Here is a 22229-nt window from a genome sequence, read left to right on the forward strand (position 1 = left end):
CGGCGGCGGCAGCCGCCTGAGGCTGAGACAGGGCGGGCGCAGGAGGACGCAGGGGACAAGCGGGAGCAAGCGCTCCTGCCCCGACCTGCCTGCGGCTGCCGCCAGCGCCTGACCCCCGCTCCGCCGCCCCCGCCCAGGAGGAAGCCCCCGGCGCAGCGCCCAGCGCGGGCGGCGACGGAGGGGCCGGCCCGGGGGCGCTGCCGGGAGCGGGTCCCCGGCGCCGGGCGCCGCCGCGCCCCCCCCCCCCCCCCCCCCCCTCCCCGCGGCCGGGGGGCGCTGGCCCCCGCAGCCCCCGTAGGTCCGCGGCGCCCGGCTCCGCCGCGCTGCCCCAGGGCTATGAATAGAGCTAAGGCCGATGGGTGGACAGGTACAGGTGCCCGTCCCCTGCGCGTAGGGCTAGCGCTGGCGTCCCAGCCCGCCTCCTCAAACGGGAGGGAAACAAAGACGGCGAGAGAGGCAGGGAGAGTTGCCTGTAAGTTTAGCGCCTTTCAGTCGTGACTCGCAGAGATAAATGATAGTTTGGAGGTGCGCGCAGTTAATCAACGCTACGGCTGCCTTACAGCGCTGTGCAACCCGCAGATCATTAGGTTAAATGGAGGACATTCGTGTCCTTCCAGAATCAATGCAATTATTGTTGGCAACAAGGACAACAATTGGAGTGGCAGCACTGATTTTACTAACCTGCTATTAATTATGGTGTCCCCCACGCCCCAGACGGCGTTTATAACCCGCGGAAGCAAGCGGTGCTTGCTGCTTCTGTTTTAAAACGGGAAAAGTTGGAAGTGGAGTGCCTGGTCGTGTTGGAAAGTGTTAATCAGTAGGAAAGAGTGTGATCAGTGGAGCTATTCACTTAAACGTCACTCTGGTACAGGGGGTTAGTGAAGTGATTGTGGCGCCTGGGGACCGAAGGCACTGTGCCGCTCCGCTCAGGTATCACACTGAGAAATGTCTGCGTTAGTTCTCCGTAGCTCCCTGCAAAGTCAGCCAGCGCAGACGAGAGGAGAGAAGCCCTGCCATGGCACAGCCATCACTACGAGGTTGTAGCCGAAGCCTGGCGTGATCGCAGGTAAAAATTTTCTTCTTGTTTTGATGGTGATGCGCTTGTGTGTGTGTGTGTGTGTGTGTGTGTCTGTCTCTCTGTACGGAAGCGGGGGGTGGGGGAGCGGTGGGGTTTATCCCCCCCTCCCCCTTCGGAGCCTGCTTTAGCAGCAAGGCAGCTGAAAACGAACTGCTGGAGGGAAGAGAAACTGTAATGAATCATTTGGCTTTGTGCAATCTTTACCTAGGACAGAGGGCAAATGTATTCTAACATATGTGTGTTATTTCATGGGAAGGGGGTGTGGATATGATATTCAACGAGCGCTAAGGTAAGGTATTGAGTCAAACTTTCTGGATTTTAAGGCAAACTTTAAAAGGCATAGAATATGACCTTGCAAGTAGGAAAGTTTTATCTTCGCAGGGAAGTATGTTGAAGCTGTCCGCTGCCAGAGAGCTCAAAGGCGGTGGCGTTTGAATGCCTACGAGTCTGCGGCGCTGGGGGTACAGGAGCTGGAAAGAGAAACCTTATGCAATCTTTGCTTTGCTAGCGAAAACGTAGTTGCGATGCTCTGCACCTAGCAGGTAAACGTGGACGTCTTGTAGGGTCCATCTAGCCATAGAGCAGCTGCCCAGGTCTTGCTGAAAAGTTTTGTGCCTGTGTGAGAGAGCGAGCTCGTGTGTTGGCTCTAGTTCTTAAGTGTGAAAAGTTAATAAATACAAAGAACAGAATAAGCATGTGAGGCCTTTCTGCTTTAATCTAGATTGTTTGCCAAGAGGATTGGCGACTTACAAAATGAAAGCATTCAAACGGATAGCTTTGAACAACTGATTTTACGTGTAGTTGTAATCTGAGTAACTTAGTTAGCGGCGCCTTCTTTTGCAACTGTTAATGTTTGTCATCATAGCTCCACCGATCACAAGCCACTGCGTAGGCTTGTGCAGGTCGGCAGTATCAGCTCGCTGTCCCTCGGTTCAGAGTGCAGGAGATGCAATTACAACTCAGACGGGCTCAGAAAAACACAGTCGTATTTACTGTCGATAGCGACTTTATGGGAGGTAATCTACTTGAAAATGTTTTAGGCTGCCCTCGGTTCCATGTCAGATCCCAAATGGGCAACATGTAGAGCTTCACAGCGTTTGTCAGGCGGTGTCAAGGTTGCTTTAAGTCTGTAACGTGGAAACAAAGCAAAGTCGACTGAAAGAGCTCGCTAAAGTCTGTTTAGCCCATAAGCAAATTCCGTCGCTGAAATAGTTCCAGGAGTGGCAATAACCCCTCCAAAAGAGGAGGCGATGAAAATGCAGATAGTAAAAGTGTAGCTGCATTAACTGCCTCCAGATCATGTCCCTGAAGACGTCCATCAAAGCGTTAGTCCTGAAGAGCTGCTCTGTTTTTCCTGCTGTGGCCTGTTCCAGCACCACAGCGTTTCCTTCTCGTTTCATGCTTTTATGATAAAACTTGTACGAACGTTGGCTCCAGGTTCTCGGGAGAGGAAACACGTAACCCTCGGAGACAGACCTGGTTGGGCTTTGGCTGTAAAATACCTGCTCGTCCGGGTGTGCAGGCTGACTCTCACAGGAGGGGAACTCTCCAGCGTTTCGTATTGATCGCGATGGGTTTACTTGCTGAAACTTTGGAGAAAGCAGTGTGTGTTTCTCTTTCTCGAAAGCTGTTAACTGCTTTGTACAGGAAAGGGGCTTTGACAAGGATCAATTTTTATTGCACAACAAAGACTTGCATTTTCTAAATGCTTAAGGATATAGCCCACAGCATTAAGCGTCTTTGCTTGGATTTGAACAGTGTTACGTTGTTTATGTGCACGAACCACAAAGGTTATTTTAAATCATTGTGGGGCTTATTGCATGTTTGTGCTCTGGCACCAAAAATTCAAGATGAAATATAATTGTGCTGAGTTTCTTATCAACAAAGGGCCATTATTTGTAGATTGTAAGTGAAACAAGACATGAACGCTGGGGGAAGATGTAATGTCAGCTTTTAGCGTCTAAGGTTATTAAGTGTTTAAAGTTGCACAGTTTTTGTTTTTTTTGTGGTAGTGGTTTGTGTTTGGTGGTTGTGGTTTGGTTTTTTGGTTTTGGTTTTTTGTTTTGTTTTTTGTTGGTTTTTTTTTTAATGACTGCTTTCTAGGGAATACAGATTGGAACTGGCACAAAGCTGACCCGGTGTAAAGTAATAGAGCAGGCAGGCTGCAAAGAAAAATGACAAATAATTATCATGATTAATACAGGAAAGTTCAGTGCAAAAATGGGCACCAGTGTATCTGCGTGGTGCAGTGAAAGACAACTGTGATATATAAATAGACAAGGATTATAAATATTGAATTTCACCTTGTATTTTAAAGTTTAATAGACTCATCTAAATATCAAAACCTGTAGTGTTCTGTGGGCCACCGCGAAGTTGACATCTACAGTATTATAAAAAAAAAGGGAAAGAAAAAACAAAACAAAAAAACCCTCAAACCCTCAACACCACGACATCTCCCAGATTGTAGCCTGGAAAACTGAGAGGACTTCTCCAGGCAGTTCTCTAGCTCTCCCAGCTAATTATAGTGCTCTACACCGAGCCGCTCTTGAGATAAGTGCAACTGTTTTCTTCCCTAGCACCGGTGAGTTACACTCCAGGGCTTAAATAAACATCCCCCAGCGCAATCAGCGCAGGAGGCACAGCGAGCAGCACCAAAGGCTGCGTGCAGACCATTGTGTAAACACTGGGTGTCTTTTCTTCCTAAACAATGCGATAGCCCGTCAGCACATCGCGTAGAAGGAAGCTGCTCGTAAGTAGTAGCTAAAAGTGTCATTATATGCTGGCAGCACCGGGGCAGCAGGAGGAATAAAGGTGCGTTTCTGCAAAAGAAAGCCAATGACTAAGTTATTAATATTCCCAGAAAGAAGAAGGTATTAGCATTTCAGGTGAGGAAGAAAAAAGCGCTTTCTTCCCCTCCAAAAATCAATACAGATTTCAAACCCGATTATTTATGTCATTTGAGTCCTTTTCTTACACCTTTCTCCCGGCTACAGATACTGAGCTGTCAGAATAATTTGCATGTACTGTATCTGATATCTTTTATTTGCAAACACTCTGAAGCGCCATAAAATGCTGCTCGTTGTAGTCTAACTCAATCCGAGAACTAGTATTTTCATCTGTAAATTAAAGCAATTACGCAGCAGATATTATATTATGTGTACTGTGGTCTCCAGATAGTCATCAATCACCCTCAATCGAGCTGTCAGTGTGGGCAGATTCGTTTCTGGGAGGCAGTCTTCCAGCTGGGGAGAAGAAGAGAACATCATCATTAATTAGAGTGTGACCCTGGGGCTATTCACATGTCTGAACCCAGGAATCTCTCTGAGCAAGTCTGCACACCACGGAGCAGCATTCAACTGCACCGGCAGCCGAGCTCCAGCCTGGGAGCTGGCTCCTCCGCTCCCTCCGCCCGCCCGGCGGCTGCCTGCCCGCGCTGCCCGGCGGTACCTGCCCGGCGGGGGGAGATGCTGGGGTTCAGGCTTCAGCCGTCTCCACCGGCCGGCAGCCCCCGAATCTCCCCGCGACGGCCGGTATCACGGAAGCTGGCCCCTCCGAGGGTGAAGCAGAGGGAGATGCTGCCCGCTTGTGTGGGGGCCTTCCAGCCCGCAGAGGGTAGGGTGGCTGATGGCAGCGGTGGGGTGGGCTGGGGAGAAGGGGGTGATGAAGACGAGACTCTTTCCCAGGCCCTCCTTCGCTCGGGGATCCCGCCGTAGCCTCGGGGAGCCACCGAGAAAGAGATGTTTGTTCTTCGGTGAGAAGCAGCACTTGGCGCATTTGAGCTGGACCCCTCTCCTTAATTCCCTCCCGCCCCCAGCCCCCTCCGCTTTTACACACACACCCCCACCGCGCACCTCGGAGCCCAGGCAGGCTGTATACGGCCCTCCGCCCTGCGAAAGGCTGGCTTTTCCAGCGGAGGTTTGCGATGGGATCAAAGTCGGTTTAACGTGAGAAGTCACGTCCTTTCAATCATTCCCTGGAACATGCTCGTATAGGGTTTTCTACCTGTAATCACACGTCTGGAATAAAAGCCGAGAAGGAAAGCAGGATTGCATGTCATGTGCTTTATTGTCAGCGTTAGCGCTAATTTTAACTGTTGATTAAATCTTAAATGAAGACTCAGTCGTGTGTCCCTTCATATGTCTTGTTTGTAATTGAGACTAATTATTACTGTGGGGTGGGAAGAAGCAGCTGCTCATTAATTAATTTCTAATTAAAAGTGCTTACTAGCCCTTCAGTGACTAAGGAGGGTGGGGGGAATTCTTAGCTGATACAACATTGATCCTTCAGATTAAAACCATTAATTTCCTTCCCTTCCCCACAGAAATATATAGAAATGTTGCAAACAAGCATAGCTGCTGCCGCAGAGCTTTCCAAACTTTCGCTCCTGTTAGGCAGACTGAAAGGGATGCTGGAGAGTCTGTTTTCCACGCCAGGGGAAAGGTTCCCGAAAATAAATGTTAAATTTACAGACATGTTAATTTGAATAGGTTTTGCGTGACGTCAGAGGCTCGCCTCTTTTAAAACAACGTGCTTCTGGACTGATGTATTTGTATCACTTCCCACCCCACCTCTCTGCCCTTTATTTTTCCAAAATATTTTCCAAAAAGGTGCAAAGTATGTATTTCTGCCTACATATTTGCCAGCCTTGGAATCTACACGTAACAATTACTTCTGTTTCGTAGCTGTAGAGTGGAAGGTGCTAAAATCACCATACATTCCCCCCCCCCCCCCCCCCCCCGCCTCTCCGCTTCGGTTTAAAAAAAAAAAAAAAAGTTTAAGACTTCACGTAAATAAATTAAATGTGGTTTTCTGCTTCGTCCTATAAGCATCCAGGGACCTGTGGTTACCAATCAATTGGTACAACAGAGCAGAGCCAGGCTGCAATAGCGTGCAGATCAGACGTCTCGCCTTGTTTCTAGATAACTGGGAGCCTCTGTACCATGTCATATCCTCAGTTTGGCTACCCTTACTCCTCTGCACCCCAGGTAAGACTTTTTGCCTACCAAGGTTAATTGACTGAATTTCAGTCCTTATCGATTACTTCCGTCCAGGGCCAAGAGCGGCGGCGATCCCTTCCAGCATGCGGGAGCGGCAGATCGCCTGCTCGCTCCCCATCCTTCCAAGATGCGCAAGTTGTATCTCGCGCACATATTTTAAAATGGGAAGGAACACGCGGGATTTAGGGTGTTTGGGGGTGTTACTGACGCGTGGGGGAGGATTACAGAGGTGAGAAAGGGAGCTAGAGATCCCCCAGCCCCCCACCCTGCTTCCCCCCCTCCCCCGCGCTTTTTTCTCTTTCCCGATTAAATTCATAGTTTACCAATTAAAAAAGAAGGTACTGAGGTCCGCACTGTAGAAGCGTAATGGGATATTCTAAACCAGCAGGTTAATAACAGATGCGTGCGTGGCTGCTACAAATCTGCAGTCAAAATAAATATGCATGAGCGATTTAGAAAAAAGGTTTAAAAACGCAGATGGGAAGCATTGTGCTGCAAGAGGAGAAAACCGGTGTAAACCCAGTCTTGTGAGAACACACCAGAAAAGTTGGTTTTTAAATGTAAAGGGCTGGAGCAACGTATTACGGAGGATTAAACGTCCACAGTCACGGGGCGTTTGTTGTTGAGTTTTTTTCTAAAACTTAAAATACTTGCCTCTCCAGAGCGTTTTTACCCTGACTGAAGCAAAATACGGAAGGGGAGGGAGGGGGGCGACACCCCAAAGCTGCTACCTGCTTAAAAAAAAGAAACAAACCCAAACCAAACTTGGTTACAGTTTGGGAAGTTCCCCCAGCCCACCCCCGCCTCCCTCAGCGCCGCTCTCTTTCCCTCCAGTTCCTGATGAGCACCAACTCCCTGACGACCTGCTGCGAGTCCAGCGGACGGACGCTGGCTGAGACGGGGGCGGCCGCCTCCGCCCAGACCCCCGTCTATTGCCCGGTGTACGAGAGCCGCCTGCTCGCCACCGCCCGACACGAGCTCAACTCCGCCGCCGCCCTGGGGGTCTACGGCGGCCCCTACGCCGGGCCCCAGGGCTATGGAAACTACGTGACCTACGGCACCGAGGCCCCCGCCTTCTACTCCTTGGTAAGCCGCCGCGGGGGACGCGCCCGCCCGCCCGCCCTCCGCGCCGCCCCGCCGGTCCAGCGCTCCCCCCGCGCCCCGGGGGCGGTGGTCGGTCGGCGGGGCCCCTCCGCGGTGGGGGCACGGCCACGGCCGCTGCTGCTGCTGCTACTGCTTCGTCGTCTTCTTTGCCGTCCCCCCCTCGATCCGCACGCCGCTCCCCCGCGCCGGCCCGCTTTTGCCGACAGGCACGGGAGCGCGGCGCGTCCAGCCCCGCGGTCATTAAATATTCAAGCCCGGCACGGTTCTCACGGTAACGCAATTAAAAGTCGCGCTGACGAGCTGGCGGCCGCGTGCGGAGGGCCCGGCCAGGCGGGTGGTTCGGAGCAGCCCCGGACCCCTGCTCGCAAGAAATGATGCGCTCTTCCCAGCCAGCCTTTTTTTTTATTATTATTTTTTCTTTCTTGGACCGTAACAGCGCGAGTTAATGTCTCTATTGATCTCGCTGACCGCCGCGGCCAAGGGGTCTCCGGGAAGGTCCGTCGCGTCCCCCCGCAGCCCCGGGGAACGGGGCGGCGGGGCTGGGGCCCGAGCTCTCCCCGCGACGGGGGCTGAGGGCGGCGGCGCGGTGTCTCTTGCAGAACAGTTTGGAGGCGAAGGACGGGAGCGGGTCTGCGCATGCGGGCATCGCCCCGGCGGCTGCCTACTACCCCTACGATCACACCCTCAGCCAGTACCAGTACGACAGGTAAGCGCGCACACACCCCCTGCCCCGCTCGCTGCGCCCCCCCCCCCGGATTCCCCCCTCCCCCCCCCCCTCCCCCTCGCCGCGCTGCGGGGCCGAGGCGCGGACCTGCCTCCCCGCAGCCCAGCATCTCCCTCCCGGCCACAGCGATGCCGCCTCCCCTTCCCCAGTGAAACGTCCCTCTCCCGCGGGGACCCAGACGTGGGGTCCTCTGCCCCCCGGACGGGCGGCGGGGGGAGCAGCCCCCCTCCACGGGGGCGGCAGTTATCTTTTCCTGCGCGGAGCAGTCAGGCTTGGGCGCTGGGCGTCTCTGCTACGTTTATTAGTTTTAAACCAGCGTAAACCCACTTACACACCGTTTGAAGCTCTGAGGCCCGTTGGGTGCCGGTGACCTTTCCTGGAGGATGTGCGTTAAATACTCAGTTGCAGCCCAGTGTCATCGGCGTTAGGTTTCTGCGGTTTCAGAAACAAAAGGGTAGGACAGATTACTAATAAAATGAGTAAGAGGAAATATATTTCTATTAACAGTTACACCCCGGGGTCACCCAGATGTATTCTGTCTGGGGAGGACTGATGAGACAACAGGAAGGTGGGATTTCTGTGCGTTGACAAGCTGCTAGGATTTCCCTGCTGCCCGAAATGTTGACATTGACTTTACCGCGAATAAAGGCAGGCGCTTTCTTCCCTCATTCCATCGCCATTGCCACGGCACAGCGGGGATTTGCATTGCCCGGTGCTGCTGCGGGCTGAACCCTTCCTTGCTTTCTTCCGTGGCCAGAATTCTCGAGGCAGGTCGCCCTCTTAAAGCTGATCTGTCCTCGCCCACCTGCCCCCTCTCTGGCCCAGCCACCCCCCGGGGAGTGCCGCAGGCAAGCAGCCGGGGCCGGGGCTTGCCGGGGCCGGGGCCCTGGGCACCCGCGTCGCGCAGGTCCACGGGGGGTGAGGGCGCCGTGTCACACCGCGGGTGCTCCCCTGTGCCCGCAGGTACGGCACGATGGACGGTGGGACGCGGAGGAAAAACGCCACTCGGGAGACAACCAGCACGCTGAAGGCCTGGCTCCAGGAGCACCGCAAGAACCCCTACCCCACCAAGGGCGAGAAGATCATGCTGGCCATCATCACCAAGATGACCCTCACCCAGGTCTCCACCTGGTTTGCCAACGCCCGCCGGCGGCTCAAGAAGGAGAACAAGATGACCTGGCCGCCGCGGAACAAGTGCTCGGACGAGAAGCGGCCCTACGAGGAAGAGGAGGAGGAGGAGGGTTCGCAGGAAGAGGCAATGAAGAGCGGGAAAGCCGAGGGTACCCTGCTAAAAACAGGCACTTAGCGGTTCGGCCGCGGGGGCTCGGCCGCCAGCTCGGCCCTGGGGCGGGCCTCGCTCGTGGGGGCGGCCGCGGGCCTCGCTCGTGGGGGCGGCCGAGGGGCAGCGCGGCGCCGCCAGTGACCGTGTGTCTTGTTTTTGCTGTCCCTTCCCCCGCCCCCACCCCGCAGAGCCCACGGGCAAGGAGGAGAAGGAGCTGGAGCTCAGCGACCTGGAGGACTTGGACGCCGCCGAGTCGGAGAGCTCGGAGTGCGAGCTGAGGCGGCCCTTCCCGCACCCGCTCCCGCACCCGCACCCAGGCGGCAGCCACCCGCCGCGGGCCGCCGAGCCCCCAGCTAAGATGCCGCCGCCGCCGGCCGCCGCCGGGGAGGAGGAGGAGGAGGAGGTGGCGGCGGCGGAGCGGGCGCGGAGCTGCCTGAAGACGGCGGCGGCGGAGTGCGGCCCCGACCTGCTCGGCGCCCGGCAGCGCGGCTGCGAGTCCAAAATGTGCTTCCAGCAGGGGCAGCAGCTGCTGGAGGCGAAGCCCAGGATCTGGTCCCTGGCGCACACCGCCACCTCCCTCAACCAGGCCGAGTACCCCTCCTGCATGCTGAAACGGCAGGGGGGCTCGGCCGCCGCCGCCGTCTCCGCCCCGGTCAGTGTCATCGACAGGCACCAGGATTCGCCGGTCACCAACCTCAGGAACTGGGTGGACGGGGTGTTTCACGACCCCCTGTTCAGACACAGTACTTTGAACCAAGCCCTGAGCAACACGACAGTTTCCTGGGCTACCACCAAAGGAGCCATTCTGGAAACGGGCGCCTTGGGGCGCGCGGTGGGGAACGGCGCCAACGTGCTCAAGGGGCAGCTCTCAAACTTGGCCCACCATGACTCAAACAAAGAGTTTCTGGCGTTTCCCAAATCAGGAAGCAAAATGTTTTGTTCCTAACAGGCCCTCCGAGGGGCGAAGGACGTTCTAACGCTCAAGAGTCAGCTACACTGAAAAGAGACTTGCAGGAGTTTAAATTTAAATATAAAACTTTTTTTTTTTTTTTTTAAGCAAAACAACAGAAACGAGGATTTAAAGTTCAGTTTGCTCAGTTCAACGGACAGACTTTGCTCATGGCTGTTCTGAAGAATTTCTCCTGGCTGCGACTTTAAGGGATCAATGTCTTGAAAGTTATTTAATTCCATGTCCAAAAAGCACGTACTATAGCGTAGACATACTTAAAAAGTTTACATCTGAAAGTTTACAAACGGGAAATTTTAGTTCAGATTTAATTTAAGGCATGCCGATATTAGTTATAAAGACTTCTCGAGAGTTTTTCCTCCTGATTTCCTTGTTAGCATATAATTCACAAACAGCACTTCTACTAAGTTTACACCTACTGCACAAATTTATCTTGACAAAAATATGTTAAAAGGTATGTTTCACTCCAATAAATTGTCTGTTTCAGAGGTAACACAAGTGGTGGCGTTTTGCATTGGGCGACCAACACCTTTTAGGTTTCAGACCCCCGCCCTCGGACCCGGTCCCAGTAATTCCAAGGACTGTCAACAGGCTGCCGGGAGACGGGAAAGAAGGCTCAGCGGAGCGTTGCCGCGGGAGGATGGATCCGCGGGAGGGATGCTTGGCTGCTCTCCGCGCTTTACCGTACCTCCGCGGTTCAGCGCTGCGCCCGGCGGCGGGGGACTGCAGTGGGGGCGCCGGCTGCCCACTGAGGCAAGGTGGGGCGGGAGGAGCCCCCCCCCCCATCCCGCCCCGGCCCCGAGCTGCAGGCAGGCGGGCGGGCGGGCGGGGGTCGGCCCCAAAGGGCCGGGCTCGGCCGCAGCGTCGCCTCCGCCGTGCGCGGAGCAATTGATTCACATGGAAAATTTGATCTTTTAAAGAACCGTTTCAGCTCTGCAGCTCCTCTGACAGGATGGAGAAATCGCGGATCCTCCATGAATATTTCAGCACTTCAGGACAGATGCTTTACCGTTTTGACATTAAATAGAGTGCAGCGAACAAAAAGAGAGAGCGCTCTCGGCGTGTGATGCAGGAGCACTGGCAGACCATTTACCACTTAGATAACAGGCGTTTAAAAGATTTCCTGTCCTTCCGCGGAACGGGAACAAACTTTGCTGATCCTTGGACCGGGAGAGAGGAAGAACTGCTGGAAAAGAAACGACGATGCAGTAACAGACCCCAGCTTACCTAGACCGGCCTAAACCCCCTGAGCTGCGGCGCCCGGCGCTGAGGGGCAGAACCGAAAGCGCCCGAGGGACCGAGCTGACACGGGGCAAGCAGAAGAGCCTGTCTTGCCTCCCAGCCGCCCCGTCCATCCCGCCCCTGCGGCTCTCCGCCAGCCGCACCCCGACCCCGCACTGCCCGCCCCCAATAAATATGAATACAATGCTGGGGGGGGGGGGGAGGGAATAAAATATGTGTGTGTGTGTGTATATATATATATATATGAAAGTAACGGCAACTGAGACAGTACCCAGCCAAAATATACTCCAGCCCGCAAAGTTTCTAGCGAGATCTGTTAGTGCAAGGACTGAATAAGGGAATCCAGGTGCGGAGATCAGATCAAGCCCTTCCCCTCTCTGCGAGCAGCCGTAATTGGATTGTATCCAGTCATATTCCCTGTCATTGTATTGACTTTCGCTCTCTTGGATGATATTATCGAGATCACTGAACCCCTCTGCTGATCTGGCTGTCAAAAGGCTCAGACAGGAGCCCCTGGCCTGGAAAACGTGCATCAGCCGAGATAATTTGAAGTGAAATTTTCATTTTGACAGTAAACCCCTCAATTTCTAAAGGCTCTGCACTCGGAGAGCTCGGTGGCAGGGGGAGGCTTTACAGAAAGCCCACGTCTTAAACTGAAAAGGGCAAAAGAACTCGAATTAGTTGTAATAGATAAAAGGGCAAAAATAAAGAGTCAAGGGTACTTGACAGTAATAGCGAAAGTAGAGTCTCCGGGGAGCCGCGATCTCAGCTAAAGCCTGGGCCGGCAGGAATTTTAATGCAGCCGGGGCGGCCGGCGAGCTTTGCCTCTGAAGCCCTTTAGACAAAGCAAATTATTTTCAGCCAAACTAAGGAGGTGGGGATGAAGGAGGCGAGAAAGAGGGAAGGGAGGAAAGGCGAGTGTTTAAGCTGCCCTCAGACCATTGGCGGAGGCAAGTGGAACGGGGGGGAAAAACCCGCTACCTGCTGCGCGAGTAATTTTAAAGCAAGGAGGTTTGTGTGTGTGCAAGCCTTGCTGCGTGTGCAGGGACCGGGATGGGTGACATCGGGTCTCCCGGTGGGCTTCGGCTTCCGTGCGACAGAGGCTCCCTGGGGAAGAAGGGGACTTCATCCTTGCTCCCAACACAGCGACAGCCGAGTGTGTGTGTGTGTGAGCCGTGTGTGTGTGCGTGCAAGGAGAGGGCTCCCCCGCTGAGCTGCCAAAAGCCTCCTCCAGCCTTAGAAGCGCCCTGTCCCGGGCGGCCGTGGGACGGATCCCACCGCCCGCAGGTACAAATCCTTACTGACCGGGGTCCCGATTATACCCGGTCTTAAAATGCAAGTGATACGGTAACACTGTGAGCAAAACACAGGCACGACGAAATGTTAGAAGCCAAAAGAAATAGCGGGTCAAACCTTTATCTCTTCATTTCCGTGTCATTGTTATAAAACAAGTTTGAGTAAGTTTATGTCTGTTACACAGACGAGCAGACCTCTCCGGACGGCGGGCGGGGCCGTGTACCAGATCTGAGGGTACGCGTGTGTCTGTGTGCCCTCACATCAAAACATTAGCGGTCCTAAGACGAGACCGTATAAATTATGGGGGAGGGAAAATAGTTCCTTGCTTTGGTACACGAACCTCATCTCTAGATCAGCCGTCAAATGCAGTGTCTTTCAGAAGGGTTGGTGGTTTGTTTTTGTTTTTAAAGTATGAACAAAACAGTGTGAGAAATTAATTTTGCCATTTGATTCAACAGCACAAGACAAAGATCAGGTTCGGCTGCTTTGGAGGAGGCTACGGGGCTCAAAGGGAAAGCCGTGCAGCTCATATGGCTGTACAAAGCAGAAATATAAAGGCAGACAGAAAGAAGCGGGGTGGGGGTGGGGGTGTGTGTGGAATCATAGAGAAACGGCTTGAAACTGAGAGACTCTAAATCATTCAGCCATGGCAAATTCAAACACACAAAGGAGGGGATGCTAAATTAACAGTGCTTTTTACATAGAGCCCAAATAAAACTGTAATCAGCGACGCGTTACTTTTCATTAAGCGAGTTTGACAGGAGCATATTCAGCCTCGACAAGGGAACAGGAGCGAAGAAATATACGGCTCTCCCAGCCCGAGTCATAAGATAATTCCTTAAGCTCCATTAACAACTCTTAGCCGCAGGAAATGGGCTCCCTGAAAACATCTCCAAATCTAAAAGCTTTATCGACCTCTCAAACCTCTGCTGATGGTTCTATTTTTTTTAAAAAAACTTAGAGGCGAGACGTCCAGCAAGGTAATAGACTTTGACACAACACCTTCTTAACTAGAGAGAGAGAGGCAGGGAAAACGAGACCTTAAATGATATTTAAAAGGCAGCCAATTAAGATTTAAAATGATTGTCTCCTGAGATTATGCATGCGATTTATGTCATCTACTTTTTTTCTCAGGCATGCATACAAAATTGCAATGGGGCATATTGCCTGTTCCTTTAATAATAATAATAATAATGGCAATAATAACAATAGAAGAAACAGTAGCAATTAACAATCTGCAACTATCTCGCATAATTGTAAATGCCAATTTAGGAAAGGGCTGGTTTTAGGTAACCTGATTACAGCACACCTTGCAACAGCCAGCTTATTTATAGGTGCTTAATTAAAAGACAGATAGATGGAATGATTCACACATTTTCTGTTAGTGTTTAGGACCACTTTTATTTTTACCTTGAGTGCATATTTGACTATTAAAGTTGCATAACCACTTCATAGTCACAGAACTCAGTGTAGCAGCTCCTTCCCATCAGCCACATGGAGAGGTGTCCAAGAAGACTTTATCTTGGCAAGACTTTGAACATTATGTATTTTAAAGAGATAATGGTTCAGAAGGAGACTCTGACTTACTACAGTCTTTTTGATACACATTTACCTTTTCCATTTAAATTTGACCTTCAAATAATATGAAGGTTTGAATTTGTGAAAGTATATCCAGCTAAATGCCAAGATAAGAGTTAATGCTCACGTTGTACCATTTAACTCAGAAATCCTGGAAAATGTAAGGAAAGATTATAAATCACTGATATTGTGAGGAACCAGAAACTGTTTCAATGACTGTGATTTGTAGAAGAATGGGGAGGAACAGCATCATTCACGCGCTGTGTTTTGGCCAAATTATTTAGGTACGCCTTTAGATAAAGTTAGTATTGGCCACAAAGCGATGAGCTTGGGTCCAAGTCCTGTGTCTCTTGAGGTTTGTGCATGTAATTTATATGTAAAAAAGTGAAGAATGGAGGGAAGTTAATGGTCAAATTATACATTTTTATTTGCCTGGTAAAGAAATTCAAATAATTGTGCTTCCGCCTAAAGAGGAAGCTATTTTTAACGGAATAGCTAATGGCCAAAACACAGATCCTGAAAGCATGACATCTGGCAGGTTTTAACTCACGTTTACTGTTAAAGAGGCTGTGAGGTGCTTAGGACTTGTGGGAAGGGTTCTTTTCATACTCCTTGTGAAATGGTGTGACTGCAGAAAATATTTCCAGATTTGTAGGCTGCTCCCCGCCCCCCCCCCCCCCCCCCCCGCAGCAGTTTTAATATACACAGCAACTGCATAGGTCTGGGGTAGTTGAATACAGAAGCCATCGGTTTCCCATCCCATAAGACTATATAGCAAAAGCTTAATGGGGCTGAGAACTTGAAGATGCATTTAACATGACCTGAAGAACCAAGGGAAGAGGAAACACGTGGGAGCAATTCAAAAGCAAAAGATGATAACTGCTTCCCAGTGTCCCCCCACCCCATCGAGAAATGGGACTGGGTTCAAGGAGGAAAGAGAGAAGCCTCCATACAATCTAGAAAGAGCATATATATGCAAGCCCTGCTGGTATCCTGCTTTCCACAGTGGGGAGCATGGTTTGGGCATGAGAACTGCAGCTGACCTACTTACAAGGCTCAAGAGCTATTTCTTGTCCATCCCAGTTTAAGGAGAGCATGAAAATGAAGAAAATATCTTGAAGGAAAATGTTCTCTTAATGTTCTTTTTTTCCTGACACAACTACATGAAATTTTTTTTTTCTCATTGATTTGGCCAGACAAAAATGAGGGCATAAAAATCTTTTCCTTCTTAATTTTACCTCTATTTCCTCTCTCCAAATCAGCATGTCATTATTTAAATTTTGAAATGGATGGATTTCAGTTGTAGTTGGTGAGTATTTTGTCAGTGGTTTCCATGGGATCATAATTGGGACATTTTTCAAAGAATACCTCAGAAATCCTTTCTGAAATACTACCAAAGATGACAGTGGCAATGAAATAGAACTGAGGAAACACCCCTCTCCAATATTATTCCTTTGATTTATATGATTCCTGTGGAATGTCAAAAATCAAACAAAATTGAGATCTCATCAAATACTTACCTCCATGTATCCTACTCTTAAATAGGATTAAAACACTTGCTAGAAAATAGGACAAAGCTGAATAATCAACACTTTATCTGTGTCCTTATGATGGGAGTTGTGTTAGCCAAAGGCTGATGAGTCTTCTAAAGCTTTGTCCTCTTATCACGGTATGTATTGATACTGGGCTTATAACAATCCGACAAGTTATTCTGTTTTCCTCAGTCTGAGGGTTTTCAGCTAACTAACGGGTTCACTATATTAGTATTTTTGCCAGGGAGAAAATTGTTGGAAAGGTAGGCTAGTGCCCAGGGAATGAGCTGAAGGGGAACTCTTCCAGGGTAGAAGTGGCCAGGAAATGAGTAAAGAGGGGAGTGCTTGGGAATCCTTTGTGAGCAGGGTTCTTCTTCCTTCCTTCCTGTGAATGGGAAAAAATGACCAGGCAGGCCCTTACAGAAGGTATATAAAACACAGCGTAATGTTTTTCCTTCTGGCCTGGTTAGGTTACAGCACACGAACAAGAGCGCTATATGTGACAGTGATGTCCTGTAAGTTAGCCCTGATGACATCAGTTGTTGGTAGCCACATGAACAGAATGCTTTGGTTTTGAGGCTTCATGCCATTAGATTGCCCTCTTTCTGAATATACCATCATCTTCTCACTGACCTTCTGACACAAATGGCTGATGACATATTAGGCAGAGAGGGTAGAAGCTGGGAGCTGTTACTGTCACTGCAAGCAAAGGTGACAGATAACTTTTAGCCCAATGTCACATCTGTGATCAAGTACAGATAACATTATTTTGTTGAGTCTTATTTGCCACAAAGTCTGGTGTATGCGATTTAGTTCTTTGATTACAGCCTTCATAGAGAAAGAAGTGACAACCTGCTCACTTAAAGGAGCAATCTCATAATCTTACAGGTAAAAGTAAACCAGATCTGAACCAACCTGGACAGTTTTCTAGTTTACCACAGGTTTGGCCCACATTAGATAAAATAAACAATAACTAAAAAGTAAGATATTCGTGTTGATTTTACTGGGGAAGTAAGGTGGAAAAGTCCTCCCATGACAGAAGACTCAGCAGAGAAAAAGGAGCAGGGGACGAGAGGTTTTTGTGATAGGAATTGATGTTTTTTTATTAAGTCCATGCATTGACCCAGTACCAATTTCGGCCTTCATTTACAACAGATTTAGTCAGCTGTAACTCACATTAACTTCATCAGAGCTTCTTCATACCTATGATACCATATCAGACGGCAGGAAGGATCCTTGTGTATGAAGCTGACTTGGGAAACCTCCTGCTGACACAGTTCCTGCATGTAAACCTGGGGGTTAGCAACACTCACAAAGTACGTGAAGAAATCTCATGCTATGTAACTGGTTTAGATTAAGGATTTTAGACACATGAATGGAATGCTTTACTGAAGCAGGCCAGTTCAAGTTATGTTACTTCTGTATTAAATTGAAGCAAATGGAATCGACAAAATTGGAGGCCAAAAGTCAGATTCCCAAACTTATTGCCAGGTTTACCTTCAAACATTTCCACTAAGCCTCTCTTCTCTTACAGTAACACAGGAGAGAGAAATATCAAGTGTTCTTTTCATCCTCCCATCTGGAGGAGTGCAAAGCCTCTGTAGGTTGACAGATCTGTGAAGGAAAGAAGGACATATGCTCTTCTCCCATCTGCTGCCACATAGTCAGTAAAAAGCCTTCAGGTACAGTTGTTCTTTTGCTATGCACAAATCTTTGCTGCTGCTCTTCCTTTTCCTGAATCTTTCTTTTCTAGGAGAAGTGATGAAAGACAAAGAAAAATCAGGTAGGAAGAAATGTCCTTCACTTGAACCAGAGTCACAGATGCAAGCTCACGCCTATCACTGTGAATGGGACGCATTGTCAATACTGCACTGAATTCTGCAATTGTAAGCAACTGTGTAATACAAAGGGATTACTGGAAACAGCCACAACAACTCCATTCTACACATTTCATGAAATAAAACTTTGCCAAGATTCTAAAGTAAGACTTCTTAATTAAAATGAAGGACACAACTCAATTATAATGCACAACAAAAAACCCCCCAAGATATACTGCCAGTTTTGGAAGTTGACTGAAGAGTAAGGAACATATAAGAAAATGATCAGGTGATTCTGAGAAATGGGGCTTGTTCCATAGTAAAACCAAAACAGAAGGACATGATCACCAAATTCTGATCCCAAATTATGCATGAAGATGCAAAAACCAAGCCTGAATTTCCCCCTAATACACAATGTCCCATCTTTTCCTGTTGTAAGTCTAATCTCCGTTGCAAAAAAGAAAAGGTGAAAAGCAAGCAAGCAAACAAACAAGACAGAAACCAAGTTATACATCAAGAAAATAGAACTGCCTTGTTGCTGGAAGTGACTGATAGAAGTCTGGGAGAATGGGATTGCACACATATAGTATGAGCAGGAGGAAAGCAAACATGATAAGCAAATAATGCTGCAGTCTCTTGAAACATGCCCATCAGTGTTTCCTGCAAACACCAAATTCCTGCTTTTGGAAAGGCTTTAATTAGCTATGCACAGTCAATTCCCGTGCCATCCTTCTCCAGTTAATAACAACCAAACACACAGGCTTGACATGGTATGTGCACAGCAGTACCACTGAACTAATTTATAGCTGCCACTAATTCAGAACTGGTTCCTTAATCCTAAAGAGCATCAGTGGGCCAACTATATCACTGAAAATGCCCAGGTTTTAATCCAGGCAAACTGTATTACAGTATCAGTCTGGAAACCTGAGTCACAATGCATAGGGTATTCAGTTTATTTATTTGCTGTCCTCTCTGATCAGCCTCCCATCAGGACAAACTGTCAAATGTGAGCCTGCTGCTCTGCCTTTCAGAGCTGATCTCCCAGCTGACTATAGCTAAGTCAATATCCCAACCCTTCACAAACAAATACCTCAAGCTCTTCACAACGTAACTTCAGGCCTGGATGTTGAAGAATGAAGAGGCTCATTACTCCTTAGTGTGAGGGACCCATGGAGAGGGAATAACGCGGTGTGTCTCAAAGCCATCTCAGTGCTGCTTCCAGAAGGATGCAGTCCACTCTTGATCAGCTGTGAGTAACTGCTGACATCCTTCTATCTCTAATACCAATGGTAGGGCAGATAGTGACAGAGTGGATTTGGGACATTTTATTTTGTGATGCATCATTTACAGGAGAGTGGTAAAATGCTATGTTCTGTTCACTAAGGGCGTGTTCCCAGATTTGATACAAAGTCAATCAAGCACAGGAACAGATTCTGCAGACCAAGAAATAACAGCAGCTTGTTGTGTCCCAGTGAGTGGCTGCCGTGTGAGGCTATGTATGTGGGAGAGACACAAGGTACAGATGAAGGATTCTTACAAAGATAGTTGCAGAGATTCCCCTTCTGGGCATGCCTCGCTTCAGCTGGTATGCACCTGGCATACCAGTAACATAAAAGTTGCTACTTTTAAGCAGTTCCTGGGATTCTAGATGGCCAGGAGAATGTTCTGGGAAGTATTGCTACAAAGCCTTGATTGCTGCTGTCACAGAGGTAGCTGACTGGTAGACGGATAGCTCTACAAATAGGGAAATGTTAAGAAAAGGATGTGAAGAAGGGTTATTTTCATTCCACTGCTTTTAACTGCTATAAATTCTTCAGGCACTGAGATGTAAGGAGACAAGGTTCTCAGCCTTCATCTTGACTTCTCCTGATTAATGCTCTGCCAGAAGGAAGTAATACATTAATTATTTTTGATCTGGAAAATGGCAAGTCCCTGACTTGGCATATGGTACCAAAACTCAGTCAGATAATGCTGTCTTAAAGGCAGGCCTTGGCACAGCTCTCACCAGTGAGATTTCCCGAACTAAAGAAGGATGTGTGGCCATGATTATTGCATCCAGCTTCAAATAAAGGATATCTCCTTCTTCAAAGCTGGAGCAAAGAGACTGAATCTACTCCACAAGCAGATTCAAGTGTGGGATAAAAATGGAAGATACTTTAGTGTAGCATACCCCACATCACCAAATCTTTCTGTGGAAATAGTCAGCCCATTACAGCCATGATCTGAGAAGTAGAGGCTGAATACGCTCAATGACTGCACTCTGCACAGAGACAATATACGCTCTTAATCAGTAACACATTTTCTAACAGCTTCAGCAATGACAGGCTGCCACATGTTTTGGGGGTTTGGATTAAAGGTTAGGCAATTCTCTGAGAAATGGAGTTAATCGCTTTTGACTATTTTGCTACCTTCACTTCAGAGCTGTATCTGCAGCACGTTTCACTATATGTTGCTGATGCACTGTGAAGTGGTTAAACAGGTCCTTTATCCTTCTAGATCTGGGTCTCAGCACTTGCATAAATAATACTGTGGAAAAATCTTTGTTCAGACTAGACTAGGGCATCCCTTTCCTCCTTTGTTTCTCTGCAGGGTCCTAAAGCTTCTAAGAAACTGGCTGTTATGCAAACAATATCTATAGGAATTTTGCTTAAAAAGCGCAGAAGTTCAGTATTTTGTTCCTCTTGAATGTTGATTTTTCCAGTCTGATGATCCTGCCCACCAGATCTTGGCCCTGCCCTTATGAAGAGCGTAGCAAGAAGTAAGGATCACAGAGGCTGCGCTCTCTCCAGCTGTGACCCGTCATACATGTGATTTGCTTTAAATAACATGGGAACTGAACTTGCTTAATGTGTGCATACATGAATGCCAATCATGGTCTATATTGTTTAGTGCACATTGCCAATATTAGAACTACAGCCTAGGAAAGAGGCAAGCTAGTAATTCAGGGTGGGACTGTTGTGCCCTAGGAAAGCAGTATGATAAATCATGCACAGTACTTTATATAACCGTATCTAGTTTAAGCAATACCAATTTCTTGATTACTACAACTATTTATATTGGTATATGAAGAAAAAACCACTTGCATAATTTCATATATTTGCATGTACATACACCTCTGTAAGTAGAAATAGAAGTGTTTCGGCTAGGCATATTAAAGTTTCTGATTTTTTTTCTCATTCTTTTAACATAAATATTTGAACTTGGTCCCTGACATGTACATGTCAGCAAAAGCTAAATGAATATCAACTAGTTAAGCTGCACATTTTAGCTGTGATAAAACTCAGTACATTTCATTTATTTTTAATACATTTAAGTATGGCATAAGATAAAAACTATCTGTATACTTTAATACATATGGACAGACATATATATTTACAAAGCTTGATTAAGTAGTCTTCTCATTTTCTTTCAAAGTCCCCAAAGGACTCACATGACATATGGCAAGAATTCTTTTAAGGTAATCATATAAGAAAAACGAAGCAGACAGAAATACATGGTTGTTGACTGTAAGATCAAAGATCCCCAGTGAGTCTGTTGTGAACACCCAGTCCATACTGAAATGGAGTTTTATTCTTTCTAATCTGTTTTTTTTTTCCAGTTTTGTACAAGATGTGTGCTTTCCATATTAAAGTAAACATGAAGTATGTGCATGTTGAGTGATAAGGTTATTGGTTTTGAAAACAGAGTTAGAGTAAAAATTCCTATTTCCAAATTTAGGATCAGGTATTTTAAAGTAATAATTATTTGTCTATTAGCAACTCCCAAACTTATAACTGCAATATGATTTGTTCAGCCACAATAGTGCCACCTAAGGCAAAGACACCAGCTACTTCAACTGAAAGTTGAGTCTCTCACTTTTCAGTTAACATATTTGCTTCCTTTTTTAGATCTCTTTGAGGATATAAAACAATAAAAAAGCAGATGGGCTTTTATGCTTACCATTTCTAGTCATTTTTCATTCTTCACTCCTCATGTTTTAGTAATTAGCACATTTCAGACGTAGCAATGTTTTTAATGCCTCTAGGAAAGGGAGTATTTAAACTAAAAAAGGTTTAGATGGTTTAATTATAATGCAAATAATCAATAAACCTTTAAAAATTCACATAATTTTCACACAAAAGCAATTTTACAGTGGACCAGTAATAACAGCAGTTCTACTATTATACTTTAAGGGATTGATAATGCAACACCATGACCAAAACTCTTAAAGATTTACCCTTTAGACATTTTCATGTGTACAAGTGATTCACAGCTAGCCTATTTGCCACAGCAAGTTTGATTTTCAAAACTGTAATTTCTTGCAGTTTTACTGGGAGTTTTGCTAAGCCCTGCAACATAATCCCCTATGATGGTGCAGCCACCAGTAGTCAGACTACTGTTTGATTCTACAGAACAAGAATCCTCATTAAAGGGTTTCTTCGAATCCCGGCCCATCTTTTTACAAGTACAGTTTGATAAGCTGGAGTACAGCACTTTGGGAATCTGAGGAATGTGAAAATTCAGAGAAATTCAGGCTTTATAGAAATTCACTTCATCCTGATGTATTGTTGACTTTCCATTACATATGTTGCTGGTATTTGACAGTTACACACTGTACATAATTAATATAGTT

General features: G+C 48.0%; 1 protein-coding gene across 1 annotated transcript; it reads left to right on the forward strand.

The window, feature by feature from the left end:
- The first annotated feature begins 461 nt into the window (after nt 1-461).
- IRX4 (iroquois homeobox 4) lies at nt 462-10645 on the forward strand. The gene is made up of 6 exons (XM_037382318.1): nt 462-1066; nt 5905-6063; nt 6910-7161; nt 7779-7885; nt 8867-9183; nt 9374-10645. The coding sequence occupies exons 2-6, from the start codon at nt 6019-6021 to the stop codon at nt 10129-10131; spliced, it is 1479 nt and encodes a 492-aa protein (XP_037238215.1). The 5' UTR covers nt 462-1066; nt 5905-6018; the 3' UTR covers nt 10132-10645.
- The last annotated feature ends 11584 nt before the right edge of the window (nt 10646-22229 follow it).

Source organism: Falco rusticolus, chromosome 3 (assembly GCF_015220075.1).
Source record: "Falco rusticolus isolate bFalRus1 chromosome 3, bFalRus1.pri, whole genome shotgun sequence".
NCBI classification, from domain to species: domain Eukaryota; kingdom Metazoa; phylum Chordata; class Aves; order Falconiformes; family Falconidae; genus Falco; species Falco rusticolus.